General features: G+C 41.0%; 2 protein-coding genes across 3 annotated transcripts; both read right to left on the bottom strand.

Annotated features, from left to right (window-relative positions):
• Positions 1–1,857: 1,857 nt before the first annotated feature.
• On the bottom strand, positions 1,858–5,199 carry LOC146756796 (uncharacterized). The gene is made up of 4 exons (XM_085524211.1): positions 5,122–5,199; positions 4,572–4,756; positions 3,646–3,793; positions 1,858–2,761 (listed from the first exon to the last, which is right to left on the bottom strand). The coding sequence occupies exons 1-4, from the start codon at positions 5,150–5,152 to the stop codon at positions 2,604–2,606; spliced, it is 522 nt and encodes a 173-aa protein (XP_085380337.1). The 5' UTR covers positions 5,153–5,199; the 3' UTR covers positions 1,858–2,603.
• A 1,155-nt stretch (positions 5,200–6,354) lies between these two features.
• On the bottom strand, positions 6,355–15,245 carry LOC146756797 (uncharacterized). Of its 2 annotated transcripts, XM_085524209.1 has the most exons (8): positions 15,005–15,245; positions 13,942–14,056; positions 13,510–13,683; positions 13,292–13,398; positions 12,729–12,866; positions 11,836–11,984; positions 6,575–6,608; positions 6,355–6,494 (listed from the first exon to the last, which is right to left on the bottom strand). In XM_085524209.1, exons 1-8 carry the CDS (start codon positions 15,205–15,207, stop codon positions 6,392–6,394), a joined length of 1,023 nt encoding a protein of 340 aa, XP_085380335.1. In that variant the 5' UTR covers positions 15,208–15,245; the 3' UTR covers positions 6,355–6,391. The 2 variants fall into 2 exon arrangements, with proteins under 2 accessions (XP_085380335.1, XP_085380336.1); XM_085524210.1 differs by lacking the exon at positions 11,836–11,984 and having other exon boundaries at positions 6,425–6,494.
• Positions 15,246–19,226: the final 3,981 nt, after the last annotated feature.

The following is a 19,226-nucleotide window of genomic DNA, read 5'->3' on the forward strand; positions in this document are numbered from 1 at the left end:
ACATGGGGTAAATAAGCCTCACCAGGGGCGGGGCTCAACGCAAAGGCAAGCTCTCACGTAGTTCTCATCTGGCTCTCCCACAGACCGGGGAGATGCACATATCACAGAAAGTACCTCAGAATCCCAGGGAGAATCAGACTCTTCCTTTTTCTCTGTTCCTACTGCTGGCAGAGCACCTACAAAAAAATGGACAAAGAGAGACACTGAGAATTTACTGCACTCCACTTTTATACCCCATCAGTCAAACAAAGGATCTGAAAGATGAGTAACAGTACTACAGCAAAGGACAAACCAAGAAATGAGTTACACTCAACGGTAGCTTTACACCCAGTCACATCACAGTATTCTGTTTTCTCCTCTTCATTTCTTTTCCAGCAAAAGATGCATAAGAATGGTGGCTGACATGACAATGTCCCTCGTGTTGGGACAACGTTAAGGAAGAAACTCCAGCATGCTTCAGTCTCAGCATATGGACACCCTGAGTCATCTTCCCTCTTGCCTACACCTCCATCATCCGGCACTTACTATCACATTCCACTCTACAGGACATATCACAAAAGCACGATACAAAACAACCTCACACTAAGAGGAAGCTGCCAACACACACGGCTCCTTGCTTAGTGCTATCAAGGGATACCTCACCTGACCATGATTCATAATCCTGCAACTTCTGACCAGGTACATACATAAGGACTGACATTTAGGAATGAAACAGAAGCTCACAGCTCCAATACAGTCCAGAACACTGCAAGCATTTTAAATCTTATCACTTCAAAGTCTAGTATCTTCTGACCACCAAACTCCCATCTAGAGCAGACCACAGTCAGTTCTCTCTTCTAAGCTACTCCATTATGTAAAACAAACTCAGCATTGACTCACACAGAAACGCAAGGAAAATTTACAGGAATGAGCCAGACAGGAGCAATGGCGTCCACTCTGGAAAACCGTAACTGCTGATTCCAGCCTGAGTGCTGACTATTCATGCTTTTCCAAAATAAACTCTTTGCACATAAAATGCACTAAGAGAAAAGTGAATGCACCGTGAGTGCTGCTTCCACACCTTCTGAGCAGCAACTGACCAATAGCTACACGAGCTCTGAAAACATCTACAGCAACAAGATATCCTCTGGAGACGGACATACTATCTTCTGCTCTGAGACCCTGGGGTGAGTACCTAAGCACCCACCTCTCTCTGAGGTCATGCTCTCAAGCATACAAACGAGTAGCACAGGAGAGATCTCCTACATTTTACAACTGAACAAGGTGAGGCACTGGAAGAGTCTTCTCTGACTTTGAATCAGGTCAGCTCTTGGCTGAAGCCCTGAAAAACCACAGCTTTTCAATCTGATAGTACCCATTAGAAAGGGAATCAATAGTGTCACACACAAGGCACACTAGACTACCTACTTGTTTTGTGCAGATCAAGGAGAACACAGCAACAAAATTAATAAAGAAACTTGCATCATACATAATCATTAGGAACCCAGCACCACCATTTGTGACCTTTAGGAAAGAACGAAAAGCAACAAAAGCTGCAGACCTTCTCTACCACAGCAGGCTAGGGTTCACAGCTAAATCTTAAACCAGATACCACTCCCACCACTTTAAGCAACCACCTAAAGCAAAGAAAAACACCCGAACAAACACATATCCAAAAAGTATACATAATGAACGCAAGAACCGCCTGGACTAATCAAGCAGGCCAGCAAGTTCAGTGTTCACTGCTGTTAATTAACATCAGCCAAGCACTTCATTGCTACAGCACATACTCACTGAACAACAGGACTAACAAGGAAGACAAAAGAAAAAGTTCACTTGTCTATAAACACAGACAAATCCAATCTATGAGATAGTTACCCTTGTTGTGCTCCCCTGAAACACTCTGCAAGCGTACTCCATGTTCAACTGCAGGTGGGAGAAACACAGGAGGAGATGCTTTCCTCGAACCTTCAGAACACGGCTGTACAATACAGTACATACGCGTAAGAATTTGTACAAAACAATTTTTTTAAAATAAAATCTAACAAAGGCTTTTGCATTTTAAATAAAAGGGCAAAAAAATCCTCACAATTCATCTAAACTATTCCATAATGTTGATTAAGGCTGGCAAATCACAGAGCCACACAAGAAATTAACACAGGAAATCAAGATGTTGATTGTGAACAAGAAGCTGCAGCTCTGTGTTGATTGAACATTGGCATCAAATTTGCACCTGGCATTCAAATATCAGCCTACATTGCTGGGGCACATGTCCCACAATGTTGAGTGAGTGCATCACTACGTTGCAAAATCAAGATTTGATTTGCTTAAAGGCCAAAAAGGCAAAGCTGATAGCGATTAAGCTATCTAGAAAGTCTTGTATTTTTAAGAAAGGAGTGGGGAATTAGTTTTTTTCCCAACAACAAAGACTAGAGGGGAAGTAGTTATTCTGTTTCACTACTGTTCTAGAAAATCAACCCCAAAGCCTGCAACCAAAGGGCCGATACAAGAAGCTTAACCTAACTTTGTCCCAGTACTATCTCCACACAGAACCTACACTACAAGTATTTCGTTGACCCTCAGTTACAGGACATAGAGCAGCAGCAATATGGGGTAAATAAGCCTCACCAGGGGCAGGGCTCAACGCAAAGGCAAGCTCTCACGTAGTTCTCATCTGGCTCTCCCACAGACCGGGGAGATGCACATATCACAGAAAGTACCTCAGAATCCCAAGGAGAATCAGACGCTTCCTTTTTCTCTGCTCCTACTGTGGGTTGGGCTTCTACAAAAAAAAAGGAGAAATACAGACACTGAGAAATATACTGCACTACACTTTTATACCCCATCAGTCAAATAAAGGATCTGAAAGACGAGCAGTAATTCTACAGCAAAGAACAAACCAAACAGTGAGTCCCACTCAAGGGTAACTTTACATCCAGTCACATCACAGTATTCTCTTCACTCCTCTTCATCTGTTTTCCAGCAGAAGATGCCCAAGCAGGACAGCTGACATGGCTACGTTCACCATGTTTGGACAATGTTCTGTGCAGCATCTGACCAATAGCTACACATGCTCTGAAGAAGTCTACTGCAACAAGCAGTGCTCTGGAGTCAGACAATGGAAATAGTATCTTCTGTTTTCACACCCTGGGGTCTATGCCAAATTACCCAACTCTCTCTGAGCTGGTCATGCTCTCAAGCCCACAAAGGTTTAGCAAAGGGGAGATCTCCTACATTCTACAACTGAACAAGTCGAGGTACTGGAAGAGTCTTCTCTGAGTTTGACTCAGGTCTGCTTTTGGCTGAAGCCCTGAAAAACCACAGCTTTTCAATCAGATAGTAGCATCGGAAAGGGAAACAATATTGTCACACAGAAGATAGATTAGATTAGCTTCTTGTTTTGTTCAGACGGCATCAAGGAGAACACAGCAACAAAATTAATAAAGAAACTTGCATCATACGTAATCATTAGGAATCCAGCACCACCATTTGTGACCGTTAGGTAAGAACGAAAAAAAACAAAAGCTGCAGACCTTCTCTACCACAGCAGGCTAGGGTTCACAGGTAACAGGAAAGTTTATCATCTTTGAGGATAATCATCATTTTACTTTATTTACTGAACATTAATACTTATAGAGGAGCAATCAGGATCATATTTAAACTCACTTCTCGCATAAGCTGTGTCTTCTGAAACTTTACGGACTTGATGTTTATTACTAGAAACAGAATGTTTCACATCCCCCAAAACTGTCGTTTGCAGCTTCCTTCTAGTATCTTCCTTCTCCTGTTCTTCTTTCCATTTAGGTGACTCCTTCTAAAACAGATTGACCAAAACAGCTGAAAAGCACAGAAATCAATATCTACTTCACCACCCATTAACAACTTGGAAAACGGTTTTCTTGGGTAAGACTTAAATGAAGCAAAGTGCAACATGGTTTCTAAAGGCCTACAATTTTTAGTGGGAATCTGCACAATTAAACTGCAGTGCCTCATGTTGTAAACCTCATCTCTGGCTATGCAAAACCTCTGAGAAGCACTTCCTTGTGTCAATCTAAATGCAGTTTCATTGATATTATTCAGAAAGTCTTCTTTCTGCCTACATATCTCACAATTTCACTAGTTTCCTGCCCTCAATTTCATTCAAAACTTCCTTTTGTTTCTTCATTTCCAGTCATTACCTCATGAATTCTACTAAATGGCTACAACTTCTAATGGATATTATCCATTCCCTCAGTTTTACATAACAGAAAGTGCACAGATTCCAGAAAGAATGAAGTTTCCTGTCTTTCTCCTTCCAAAACTCTCCAATCTCATAATAAAAATATTGAAAATAATGTCTGAGTTTGGCTATGAACAAGATGTTTTCAGTATCAAAATACAATGATTGAATACAGATACGTGATTGAGTATTAACAGGAAAATAGTTTACTGTCGCTTACCTGTATTACCCTTAACAAACTCTTCCAATTGAATCATCCCTGTACACTTACTTTTGTGCTTGAGGGAAATGCTGCCCATAGATTTTCCTCATATCTATTTAGGCCCAGGTTTTCACTTTCTTGTTTTAGTGTTTCATGGAATTTATTATGTACCTCTTTGCACTGCCCTTCTTCCTCTTCCACCAATTCATCTTCCTCAAGGTTGCCTGAATCTGAGACATCTTGTTTCAACAACTCTCCACATTCTCCTCTGCTCAGATTTGCACCTGTTGGTTTTTTTTGTTTGAGGCTTTTCTTCTGTGACTTAGGAATTTCAATTCTAGAACTATCACCACCACCTTAAAGCATGAGAAAGGGAAAGAGGAATATGAATCAAATGGGTTATATAAATAGCAGCAGGCATTTTACCCATTAAAAACACAGGAAAGTAGTCATCTGGGACTGTATGGAAAAGAAGCCAGGTAAGGGCAGGATGGGAGAAGGACACATCAGACACAAAGGCTTAGGAGGGGACTCAGTATGGTCATTTCCATTATCTTACTTATTTTATTCTGACATGACCATCTGTTCTGTTCTTATAACACTACTTTCCTCAATTACTACAGCCAAGTGAAAACAACAACAACAAAAACCGAAATGAAATTAATTAGTAAGTTTACTTTTGTATGTCATTGTATTATGAAGTACTTTCCAAATAACTTACCATTATTTCTGAACTGTTGGGGAACATTCATTAACGATGTCAAGTTTGGCTTCTGTGGCTTCTGCAAATAAAAACACATTTTAAAAGAATTATTTGATCTGTTTTTGTTTGCTTTTTTGTTTTAAAGCAAATCCTTTACTTACATCAAATCTTGAACAGTAAATACAACCAGGCTGTCCCCTTTTGAAAGGACTCAGATACTTGCTAGATCCTTCAACTTTAATTACACAAACATTCCTCTCCTCTTGTGTACAAGTCAGTGACTATTCAAAACTATCTGTAAATGCGTAACAATTCTAAAAAGGTATTTTAATCCATTGGTAAAATACAACTACACTCGCGATTACTTACTTGTAAGTATGCACAACTCAAGTATCAATTAAAGTTCCTGAAGCTTGAAGAATAAATTAGTTAATATAACTCCACTTAGTGAAATATCTGTAAATTTCAAAATAATGCTAGAAATTTGAATCACTTCCCCTAAAATCAATGTAAGAAAATAGAAAAAATTTTAAAGTACACATGCTTACATCTCCAGCATTACAGAGTGTGCTGAACTAACAAACTAAAGTTCCTAATCACTGCAGAATCCCAGTGCAACAGACTAAATACTCCAGACGCCATTGAAAAAACTGGTAATCCTTTGGAACATTCATAAAAACAGCAGGATAAGCACATGGAGCTTATAAAGAGAAAAGTCCAAATATTCAAAAAATGAAGATAGTCATGCAGTGTGAGATTATATACAAGCACGGAATGTCATCCCACAGAAGGAAAAAAGAAAGAAAAAATAATTATTTGAGCAACTCAAGTATCGAACACTTGAGGAACCTAGTGAGGAAGGAAAGAGAACCAGGTGATGAACAATTTCACTAGATTTTGATAAATAAATGTTCTTTTTCATTATCGTGTTCTTTTTCATTAATCATCCTATCATGTAAATTAGGGGAAACAATTGTGAAGTTTGAAAGAGAACAGAACAGGTTATTTATTAACTTATCAACTCCTAGGGTTGGCAAATCTCACTCAATGAACAACTAATACAATGTGGTAGTTTATCTTAATATCTACTCTTTTGCCTCAAACCACAAATCTACTGCATGTTCTGCCAAAGCAACAATTTTTAGGAAAAACTTACAGCAGAAGAAAGGTTGGCAGATGAGAGACTCTTCTTAAGGAGGAAAAAAAAAAACCAAAAAAAAAAACAAAGAATTGGCTGGAAAAAGAGTTTCCTTCTATCTCATAGGAAATTGCCTTCAAATCACTTATTTTACACAACTATTTTCCCATAAAGGCACCATACCTTGGCTGTAAAATCCAGTTCTTCTTCCTCAGAATTATTCCAGGTGCCATTACTGCCCTCTTTTTCAGAACTTCAAAAACAACGAAAAGTAAGTACTGGTCCTCTCAAATAATTCCTCAAATAAGCATTTGGTATTTTTATAAGACTCACCTTGTTGAGTATCCTTCGAAAAAGTCATCCATTGCTGTTCAAATATAAATCGACATGTTGAGATTAGATTTTGCATGCTAAAAATTAACCAATACAGACATTTAACATGAAAACAGCTCATAAGAGTACAGAAGCTGAAGTGGCCAATTCAATAAGAACAGCATGAAGGAAAGTATTTACAAAACAAATGCTTTTTCAAATTATACTGAAAAACAAATCAGACATATCTACAATATCTACCATTTTTTGCTGCCGTACCTTGCTATGGATTATAAGTAAAGTATATTTATAAATACAAAGAAAATCAAAAAGCATACTCAGGAGCTATAGGTTATCCCTAGCTAGAAGAATCACCAGCATTTCTCTACAGTGAATCAAAAAATGATATACTTGAGACAAAAGGAGCATTAGCAGGGCATGCTATACTACACCCCCAAGTTTTTATCAGTTCAGTGAAGGTAGTAACTCACACCTAAGACTATAGGATAGGTCAGGTCAAAAGGGATCTCTGGAAGTCTCTCAACCAACTACTTAAAGCCAGCTCAGCTTTGAGGTCAGGAAAAGTTGGTCAGGGTTTTATTCAGTCTAGTCTTGAACACCTCCAAGAGAAGGTTCACAACTTCTCTATTTTGCCATCCTTATCATGGCAACACTTTTCATCTCCAGCTAGAAACCATCTTGCTTCCATTTATACCTCTTGCCATCTTCGCTTCCTGTCAAGTATCACAGGGAAGCATCTGGCTTTGTCTTCTCATCTGCATTGGACGCTGCAGTTAGGGCCCTTCAAAGCTGCCTCTTCTTCAGGCTGAGTAAGTCCACTTTCTCAGCCCTCTCTCACAGGGCAAATACTCCTTCACAAATATGATGGCTCCCTAGAGAATTAGCTTGCTATTGATCGATCGACCTCTCACGTAGAAGGAACTCAAAATTACAGCCAAGGCACAGTCAAGTGAGTGCTAAACAGGGGCTGACAATCGCTTCTCTCAGTCTCCTGGCTTTGCTACTCTTAGCACAGTGCAAGCTGCAGCCCTTAGCTGCCAGAGCACCCTGCTGCCTCATGCTCAGCTTGCCTTCTGACAGGTCTGTGTCCTTTCTCAGCAGAGCTGCTCCCCTGCCGTGCAGTCCCATCATGTTTTGTAGGAAGGGGCTTTTTCACCCCAAATGGGTCTTGGTATTTGCCCCCGATGGATTTCTTAAGATGCCTGCCAGTCTATTGCCCTGGCTCATTGAAGTCCCTCTGAATGCCAGCTCTGTGCTGAAGCATATCCAACAATCGCTCTTACTTCAGATCATTAGCAACCCTGATGAGAGCGCCCTGCAGTAAATCCTTCAGGTCACCGTTCTAATGAAAACTGCAGTCTAGGAACACAATTTTTGAAGCGCTAACACCTCTTAACAACTAAAACATAATAGAAGGACTTTCTGATTCCCAGCACAGAAGGGAAAACAGACATATCTGATCTCCACATAGAAATCATAATTCCTGAAGTTTCTGAACTGTTAAATATTATAACAAAAAGAAGGGTTACTACTAACAACCTACAAATGAGTGTACAAATTTTGCCTTTCCTAAACACAGTATGCGAGAATATTCCCTGATCTGAACACAGCTTTCTGAGATGCAGTACAGTATAAATGTTCAAAGAAATCTCATGGAGAAAAAAGCTAGAGGCTGAAACTTCCCATCTGAGGGCATCTTAAATGGTTCAAATGCTAACAATCTGATTTTTGATGTTTTCCACTACAGAAAACACAGAATATTCTTAAATGCTAATGGAATCCTGCTGTATGTAAAGCTAAATAACTAACTCAGTACTATGACTCTATCTGCTAACTTTCCACGCAGAACAGAAAATTGCTGCTGTGTGGAACAGTTAAACTCTGGACAAACGACTTCAGTTACATCTTCAATGAGTACCACTAGAAGTAAGGAAAACAGCTCATTAAATTACCTACACTTTTGCTTTCAACATATAAATACTGCCAATGATCCTGCTATCCTTTAGAAGGCGAGACAGGAATTTGATGAGATAGCTTTCAGCTAGACCAAAACCACAGCCATGATGCACTGACACAGAAATGAGATCTAGTCTCCAGGGACCCGTTTCCACTTTAACTGAAGCCTATATCACCATTTCTGAGCAAGAGGAGAACAGATTACAAAACAAACAACCCCAAAACCAACACTATCACAAGTGATAAAAGCAAATGCTGAATTCAGTAATAAGGGACTCATGCAAAACATGCAAAGAAACAAAAGCTGCCCCAAATCCACTCTAACTCATAGATCTTAAATCATCAAGATACAGATCTGCAAGATAATAAGCACCTATGATGAATAAGTATTTGTGTATCACAAGACATGTGTGGTATTTAAAATACTGCTGTGCAGAATGAATACCTTCACTCGATTCTTCTGTTCTCAGAGTCTGCTCAGGGGACCGTTGCATTTCTATATCCATTAAGGGAAAGGCATGGAAAGGACAGACAACAATGACATCAGAATAAATGCGGAATCTCACAAGTTTGGAAAATACAAAAAGCACACACACAAAGCTACAGCACTGGGAGAATGCGCTGTGACTATGACATGCATTTGTGTGCATGTCTACATCTGTGTGTCAAAAGAGAAACTGTGGAACACTACCTTGACATCAAATTCTTTCACAATAAATCTGTTACTTTTCTCTGGAGCAGAAGATTGTCCTACTTACATGGATTTTATCACATACACATGCAGTGCTGTGGAAAAACAGCTACTATCAGAAACATACACTTAAGAGAAAGTTTAAAAGAATCATAGGATGGCTTGGGTTGAAAAGAACCTCAAGATGATTTCTCATCCCTTCTGGCTTTTCTCTGTTTCCTTAAGAGGGAATACAGGAAAAGTTTTATCTGACCTCAGGAGATAAAAATCACACAGAAGTGATAATTTACTTTTGTAAAGAGTTTTACAATGCTGAGACAATTCCTCTAATCATAGAAACACTAAGGTTGGAAAAGATTATCAAGTCCAATTGCAAATGACTCAGGGAAACGCTGAACAATACACTAGTATGTGCTGCAGTGGCCAAACATACTGTCACTGCAAACATACTAGAAACAGAAATAGCACAACTACTGTTTTCCTCAAAAATAAATTGTTACTTAAAATCTAAGAGATCGGTCATTCAATATGTTCTGGAAGCCAATCTGTACGTGATTAATAAAAGGGTTCATGTTCTGACATCCAAATAATCATGAGCAAACTTGTTGAAAAATGCTGACCTGTTCAACATTCTTCAGAATCTCCTCTTCTAATTAGAAAGTACAAAAGTAGCAGAAAGGATAAGGTCAAAATTTTAGATAGCAGAAAAATAAAACAGAAGAGCAAAAGACAATAAAAGAATTCCAAAGTGGGTATTTCTCTGGTCTCTCTCTCAACATCCCGGCTTCTCTAAAGGACACTTTTAAGACTGTTACTGTGGCATATTAAAAGGACTCTCATGATTCAGGGTGTGGATGCAATCAGAGACTGCAGAATTAATTCCAATATTGTTTCTACTACGCTACTGAACTTTCTCTCTGCTCCCTCCTACTCCTCATGCTGGTGTCATCTTTAAGAGACTGAGCACAGGGAGAATCACAGAATGGTTTGAGTTGGAACAGACCTTTAATATCATCTAAATCCAACTCCCTGCTATAGGCAGGGACACCTCCCTCTAGACCAGGTTGCTCAAAGCCCCATCCACCTTTGGCTTTGAATGCTTGCAGGGAGGGAGCACTTACAACCTCTCTGGGCAACCTGTTCCAGTGTCTCATCCCCCTCACAGTAAAGAATTTCTTCCTGATATCTAGTCTAAATGTACCCTCTACTTGGAAGAAGAAACCCTCAAATCACATATTTTAAATTAACCCAGGCCTGTTAGTCCTTACAATGGGGTACCAGAGCAACTATCTATGTGCACGGAAGGTAGCAACTGAGTGGATTTGGATAAAAAAAAGTATTTCAATGATTAAACCAACTGTATCGAGCCCCACTGAAAAACAAGCAAACAAAACTTCAAAACCAAGCTACGAAGAAACTTTTTCAACCACTCTCTAGTTCAAAGTAACTGCTCCTAAGTCAAAGGCAACATCACTTGGGTCTAAAATCTATACTTCCATCTGGGATAAGTCCAGGAAGAAAAAATATGCCATGTATTCTTTGATCATATTTCTCAGTCTTTATAATAAAAAAGTAATGACTTGTGTTTGAACAGTCTGCTGCCCATCTGACACATGATTCTCACAAAACCCTTAAAAATAAGGAACAAATAAAACCTCGTACGTTGGGGCTTGAAACGTAAACTGCAAGGCAATCTCATTCATACTAAAATAGCAACTTTCTAAGATTCATTTAGGGCAATTTGAGCTTATAAACGCTGCCTGGATTTTACAAATTCATTGAAGGAATGTATTTCTTTTATTTACAAGGCAATGAGAAAATGTAACAGTTTTTCTGGATCACAAAGTCTTTCTCAGTTGTTTTTTTTTTTTTCTTTTTTAAATAAAAGTAATTGAAAAAAACATTATTTGATTATAAATCAAACCATGTCCAAAAAGATACGGTATATACAAACAATGTACTGTTGTTGCTTATGAAGTTATTTTTCCAAGACAATTTTTGTTACGTCTCCACAACACAAACAAAAGCAATTGTAATTGAAGGTGAGAAATTATGTCTCCCAAAAAAGGAGCTTTATGCAGGTGAAACTATTAAAATTAAAACAAAGTGACAGAAATCCAGTGGTAATCAACAAAAGATGCATCTTCTTGCAATTCATCTGCTGCTTCGCTGCTACAGAAGATAAAACTACTATTTGGGATGAAACTACAGCTTTTGCAATTGGATTTTCTGAACAACAATCTAAATGAGCATCTCTAAGAAAAATTGCACACCCATAAAACAAGGCTACTTTAACCTATTTTGTTTCTTCTCTTCCCTCCTCCCCCTTGCTAAAGGGACAATTTAAATAAATGGGCAACTTGATGTGCTGAAAGTGACAACTGTATGAGCAGATGGATGTAGTGCACACAAATCACAACTGTCCCCACAGCCTGTGGAGATGCAGTGTAAACTAGCAGCAAGCAAACACATTCATAACACTTCTTATTACAGTCCACCTGATGATTCCACTGAAGTCCACACTGAGCACGGTGAATTTAAAAGATGCAAACCAACCTAAGGAAGGGGCCACCACGATTCTGCCCATTAGCTCTACCACAGTTAAGTATCCTACCTCCTCTGCTCGAAGCAGCTGCACCCAACGTAAAGCCAGCAGCTCTTGCCTGGTGAGGAGTCACTGGCACAGGGATGCCTCCTTTAGCACCTGCAGAAGCTTCCCCTGCGTTCTCATGGTCTGCATATTCTGCCAGTGTTTTACTAAGACTACGGAGAGCAAAAAAGGAAATGCATTTGGGAAAAATAATCCCATAGCTACATAAACACTTAATGGGATAATAAGAGCCTTATACTATCCATCCTAAACATAACCATAGCCAAAACAATTTTCATATTCAGTAAGTGTAACATACTCTACTTTTTGCAAACCGTAACATACTCAAATATAATGGACACATCTATTTTATAGATGCACATCCAGATCTATGAAGTTATTTACTTCTGCTCGGTACCCTTTGCAGTCCAGTTTTTACAAATACAACCACTCTTATGAATGAACACCCATGGGTAAAATACTTATGTGTAGGAGGAGTTAAACTGCTTAGTAATTTAACAAAAGAAATAACAGCTAGATCTCCTCTGAAACAAAACAGGTGGTTCCTGGTCAGTGGAACTGAAGACAGTAATAACAAGGGTTCTGTTTTGAGAAGAATTTACAAACATTTCAGTTTTTCAAGTTGAACTTCTGCGTCTGTGGGCTACAGACACATTTTAATAGTGTATAGCAGGCAGACATCAGCTTAGAAACAAACACTTGAAATCTTACAGAGAATTTTGAGCAGAAGCCCTTTTCTCAACTTTCAAATTAACACCAGACACATGAACAGTATACGTGAGAAGATGTCAATGAACACATCTTCAAAATAGCACCGTTAAACTTGGTGCTGTTACCAAAAAGGTTCAAACTCAACACTGATAACTAAAAACCTAGCAATAAATTTAAAAGTTTACCTAGCATTTCCATGAAGAATAGCATAGTCCTCAGCTGTCCATCCATTAACGTCTTTATGGAAAATTTCAGCACCATAGCGAAGAAGTATTTCTACCAACTTAAGCTCCCCACCGGCTGCTGCAGTCATAAGTGGGGTTCTACAGCATCCAAAATACAAGACAAACCATACAATTTAGTCAGACATTGTAATTATTTTAATTCCCATTTGCTCAATCTCAAAGAAAATCACTTTATGAACAGAAAAAAAAGCTTCCATATTAACAACACTTGCATACAAACTTGGCATCAATTTGAAAAACTCTCTCTGGCATAACAGCAATGTTGCTGGCACAATAGCAATTTTCCTGCCACAGCGGCTACCAGAAACAATGTTTTCTTGCAGTTCTCAATGCAGAAAACATGCAATAATGCATGCCACCTGCCAAGCTGAGACCTGCTTTCGCCAGTCACTCAACGAGCTCTTTCTCTGTGTCTTTCTACTTCAATGCTCATTCCCATCCCTCCCATCAGTCCAACCTGAAGATAACTAAGGTGACCTGCAGAGTTTAGACCATCTCCTCACCTTTCACACGGATCTCGAGTGTGAACATCAGCTCCTTTTTTAAGAAGGAGCTCTACCATTTCTTTGTGATTTTCAGAGATAGCAAGAGTAAGAGGAGTACATCCGTCCTGAAAGAACAGAAATAATTCAAGTTAAAAATCAAAAGAAACAAACAAAAAATCTACAATAAAAATATCAATGCAACTTTTTGAACTTCTCTATTGAATCTCGAAATGTACCTTATTCTGAGCATTGATACGGGCACTGTGCTCAATTAACATCCCTGCTAGAAATGTGTTAGGAGTTACAGCAGCCAAGTGAAGGGCAGTGTTGCCACCAGCATCTGCCAGGTTCGGATCAGCACCATGCTCTAGCAGGATCACTGCACATCTTTCTTTCTGGCATTGTACTGCCTGGAAACAACACACACACACACACACACAAAAAAAAAGGTAAAATTTCCAGCAGTCATATTTCACTGTGTCACTACTACTACAACTTCCCATTCCTGGAATATAAAAGCATCTGCCAAGATTAGCTAGCACATGCCAAAGCCACACTGATTACAGCATGCATGCTTCTACACAGACTTACTTAAAGAATCTGGAAAGACATCATTTAATACATAATCAATAATTCCTACTTGCAGCAACATAGTATGTTCTACTTACCTTCATCAGTGGAGATCTGTTATCACTGTCAAAAAGATTTAGCTTACACTTGTTTTCTACTAGAAACGTAACGACATCCTCACGTCCATTTGCACAAGCAAGATGCAGTGGTGTCCTAAAAGTGAAACGTGTAAATTGAAACAGACAGCTAAATAAATATTTTCACTCTGTGGTACATGAACAGGGCAAATTGCATTTCTTTATCCCAATTACCTCCCAAAATAAACAAAATCAAATAAAAACAAGCTTATTCCATTACCAGCGTGCACCAAACCATGTCGCTTAGTACAACATCTACATGTTTCTTGAACACCTCCAGGGACGGTGACTTTACCACCAACCTGGGCAGCCCATTCCAGTGCACAACCACTCTCTGGAGAGGCTTATCCTAGCATCCAACGTGAACCTCCCCTGGTGCAAGCTGAGGCTGTTCCCTCTTGTCCTAACAGCTCCCATCACAGGCAGGCTGATGAGTACCCTCCATAAGACCAGCTTCCTCCAAGGCAGAGAAGATGAGGACGAAATAACAGGCAGAACGTCAAATAACTCATCATGCCTTGTCACAGACATGGAACAACTCGAGGGTGACTGTCCCCACTGAGAAATTCCCAAATAAGTATACAAGATCCTTCACCTCCGAATAGAAGCCTGACAATATTGATCTGAGCACTGTATTTATTATTTATTTAGCACAGTGTACCGCAAAGAGCTCGAATGAGTAATTTAACTGTAACAAACACAACTTTGTGCAGGAGCCCCTCCTCACCCAAAAGCAGCCGTTACCAAGCACTGGGGAATATGACAACCTAAAGGAACCACCATCAGCTTCGCAAGCAAGAAAGCCTTCATGAAGCCAGCAGCCTTATCGCTGCCCTTTCTCACCAGCCCCCAACAGAGCTCTCAGCTCGGAGGAATGCCGAGCAGCCCTACGAGGGATCCAGGCCGGGAGGGCACATCGGAGCGGCCTCTACCGGCCGTCCCAGCCACGCGCGGCCCCCGTTAACAGCAGCCCTCTGTGCCCAGGTCATGCAGCGGGGATCCCGGCCCGGCCCGCCGCCCTTACCGCTGCGCCTTGTCGCGCTCGTCGATGTCGTGCTTCTTCAGTCCTTGCTGCACCAGGGCCAGGTCTCCGGCGGCGGCCCCTCGGTGCAGCTTGGTCAGCTCCTTCCGGCGGATCTCGTACGCACCGGCGGAGCACGCCGAGGCGGCGCTGCCGGGCGGCGGATCCCGTTTTTTCTTCTTTACGAAGCTGAGTATCTTCTTCATGTCGTCTTAAAACTCTGCCGGGCCGAGCCCCGAGCAGGACGCAGAAACACGGCGCACGCTCAGGAAGCCGCGGCCCAACCCACAGGCTGCAGGGCAGCCTCAGGCTCCCAGCCGGAGCCGGGAGCCCCACGTATGCGTTATACGTGCGATATTAAGCGATACTAAGCGATATGAAGCGATAGTAAGCGATATCAAGAGGATACACACCCGCGGAGAGCAGGAGTGTGCGCATCTGTAGGCTCGGCTGCCTCAGAAAGCGGTTGGCAACGGTGTGTCCTGGGGCCGTTGCCTTTGGAATAGTCACGGGGATAACCGTCTGCAGGGTTATTTCTTGCCCTACTTGTGGGTATTATTTAATAGGGATCTCAAAGCACGCGTTTTTAACCTGTTACTAAACCAGTTGTCAGCTTTCTGTCTTCAGTTTTCCCATCTTCCCCTCCCCCCCTCCACCTTTGTTCATACTGTTTATTAAATCTTTAATATGGGTGATTTTGAATAATATTTTTAATTCATTCCTGTTAAAAACAAATAGTTCCATTTAATTTTTATTTTTCTTCAGAAATTGGTATTTCCTGTCACGGTTCCTCATATTCTCAGTGTGTTCTCTTTGGTAATCTGGAGCTTTCTCTAAGAACCATTGAGCAATTGCTATTCCTGTTGCTGTCTGCATGAGGTGATTCCTCTTCTCTTACCCAGTACTAGATCCACGTAGCACAGTAAGATTTTCAAGTAAGGGCTTAAGTGTGGCTTAAGTGTTGCGTAAGCATTGGCATTTGGGTTAGTCTGCTAAAGACTCACCTTTCCTTTGACATAACAATACGGCTGGATAATTTAGCTCACAATCCTTGCAGCTCTGAGGTACAAAATGGCAGTCTGAAGCTCTCTTTTTGCAGTCTTTATTTTTCCCCTATTAAATCACTGTGTGTATTTTGCTTATTGAAGAGTAACAATGGCAGTAAAAGCTTGTGTGCTGCGTGTTGTCTGGTCATAGAATCTTTTAATCATAGAATGGAATGGCCTGGATTGAAAAGGCCCACAATGACCATCTAGTTTCAACCCCCCTGGATATAGCCACATCCAGCCTGGCCTTGAATGTCTCCAGCGATGGGGCATCCTCAACCCCCTTGGGCAACCTGTTTCAGTGAGTTACCACCCTCTGTGTGAAAAACTTCCTCCTAATATCTAACCTAAACCTCCCCTGCCTTAGTTTCAAACCATTCCCCTTGTCCTATCAGTATCCACAGGTGATTTACTACGCCTGATTTGCAGCTGATGTGTTTACAAGCTGGGAAATCTGGCTGGGCAGATAGCATGTTTCTGCATTGCTTGCTCCAGGGCTTTGAAGAGAACTGGGCAGTTGCAGGTAGAGACTATAGCAGCTCCAGCTCTGTCTAGGTTGGAGAGCTGGAGCTGAGGTGGTGCTTTTGATGTTACACTCTTGCTTCCCTATGCAGCCAATGTGTATGCTTAAATACAGTTTTGCTTGTTCCTGGTCCAGTCTGAAGCTCTCACACTGTATCTCATGCACATGGTCTGTTAATCCTCAGCTGGATTAACAGCTAGTTTCTATTGATAATGCTGAAAGAATTCCTTTTGGCTTACTCTAAATGAAAAAGATGCAGCTATGCTTCCCATTTTAACAATGAAAATTAAGAATAGGTTTCAAGATTGAAAAAAAAAATATATCATTTATTTGCTTTCTTTATGACTCCATTTTCAGTTGACATAAATACATGACTTGCAGATTTTCAAATGGAATATATGGAGTTGCAACTAAAAGTTTGATCATGTCTCTCTACCAGACCTCTACAAGTCTCATTTTACCAGAGAGAAATATCCTCCTTCTTACTTGTGTCACCGCTTCTGGCAGTAAATACATTTGTGAGTGACTGTTTTTCAAGGCTGAAGCACAGGAAGAGTAAAATTTCATCAAAACTGTGATCAAAACCTGGAGTTCTCACTGAGAATGGCAATCACTGCCATTAAAGCAGCCTCATGTGGTTGTTTCACAGAAACAAGATCACATATCCCACTAGTTTTGTGGGTTTTTTGGTCTCTTTTTTACATGCTTTAATAATAAAGACTAAAAATTAAGTTTTGTTATTTTGTATATGCAGTGTTTCTTCCTGAAGTTCACACCTTATTGCCACTCTTGCCAGTATCAGTACAGCACAGGGCCTGCAGTCACCTCCCTACCTCCCCAGACCAAATCCATGAATCATTTGCTTCTCATAGGCCTCAGATGAAAATACTATTTTATAACAACTCTAACCACGTTAAGGACAGTGAGACACTTTAATGCAGTGCTGTGCAGTTCTACAAACTTGGCAAATACCTCTAATGCAGGAGGAATGTCTAACGTGCAGCCTGAGGTCTTCGATACCACAACTAAAGCAGATCTAAACCTGAAAATACTTACACCAGCATGTTAGTGTAAACCCTTACCTTCTCTAGTGTTAACTATGGCTTGCCATAGCATCGTGGCAAGTCTCAAAACCACAAACGTGGGGAAATAACGAATGGCAGGATTTTCAGAGTAGCCTATGGTCAGCACAGCTTGGGAATTCAGCTCTCCTAGGCCCTCCAGGAAAATGTCATCATGCATTTTCCTCACAGAATTACTTAACTAGTCTCAGGAGCTTGCAAAACCCACAGAGGTTTTTAACTAGCTTACTGAAGCAAAGGCTTGAAGGTTGTCCTGAGGGGCTTCATTCATTTTGCTTTGTTGCTGAGCTGTGGTTTCCAGTCTGTCACTTCCAGCCTTGAGCCTGAAAGAGAGACAGGCCTTGCTGTGGACATTCACAAGAGCACAACTTCTGAAAGAGCAGTCTTTATGGAGGGAAACTGACAACTTCTACTTTCAAAAACTCACGTTACTTCATTGCATTCCCTTCTATTAGAATTCAAAAAATAGCTTTTTGAAAGGAACATGCACACAATTCTCCCAGCATGGAAAAAGCAACTTCTTGATTGGCAGCCCTCCTAATTACAGGTTAGTAAAACAAGGCAACCAACTTTCATATCACTGAATCTACCCTGCTGAAACGATGCTCAGTGTGCTACAGCAACCTGAGCTCATGCCCCCACTGTAACCTTAAGCTGCTCATAGGAGCAGACACGGAATGCAGCAGCCCCATTCCTTCCCAGTCACTGTCATAGCTGAGTGCACGCTGAAGCATCCTGAGCTACAGAAATGTCCCAGAGAAGGAATCAGCTCTCCACTCTGGGTTGTTACAGCAAAGACCTGAGCACCACTCTCTGGGAACTACGTGGAAACTTAGGACGGACATGGAGAAACCTCAGAGTCCAGAGCTTTGATGTGAGTATATGGCTTGTGTTGTCGTGTAATTTGGTGCCTGTTTACATTAAACATCCCCAATATGGCTGCAGTCTTTCATGTGGCACAAGCTTAGCAAAAGGGCCAATTCACAGTTGGGCATCGAAGGCAGGAGCTTGGGCTCCTCCTAGAATCAGGGATGGGGAGAATTCAGAAATACCCATTGCTCATCCACTGTTAGGTTCATGTCAGCTTCAGTGCAGAAACCTGCAGGGGGAGCAAAGTGTTTCTGTGTATCCACTAGAAGGCTGTTTCTAACACACTGCTTTGCCCCTCCAGCTTGTGAAAAGCACCCAGGCCTGCTAGCAGCATTATGTACCTTGAACAGCTGGCCTAGAGCTTAAGTATTTCAAGGTCTCATTGTTCAGAAGCATAAGGCAGAGGCAGCAGCAGAGGGAGGTGGGTCCAGAGGTGACAAGCCTAGAAGTAAGCAAGCCAAGAAGTAAGCAAGCCACCAGGGGTCCCTGCACATCCTTCAGAGAAAGTACCTCAGAGTACTGGGGAGATTCAGTCTTCCTCTTGCTCTGCTCCTGCTGCGGGCAGGGCACCTATGAAGAATGGACAAAGTGAGACACATTCAGTCTCTTGCAGTGAGTTTTCCTAAGTCTGTTAAGCCCTGTCATCAAAGCTTTGCCATGCTCTCTGTGGGGAAGTGCAGCTGCAAGCTTTGTTAAAAATTGGT

This window comes from Coturnix japonica, chromosome 26 (assembly GCF_054131305.1).
Source record: "Coturnix japonica strain WE chromosome 26, WE-NBRP24, whole genome shotgun sequence".
Classification (NCBI taxonomy): Eukaryota; Metazoa; Chordata; class Aves; order Galliformes; family Phasianidae; genus Coturnix; species Coturnix japonica.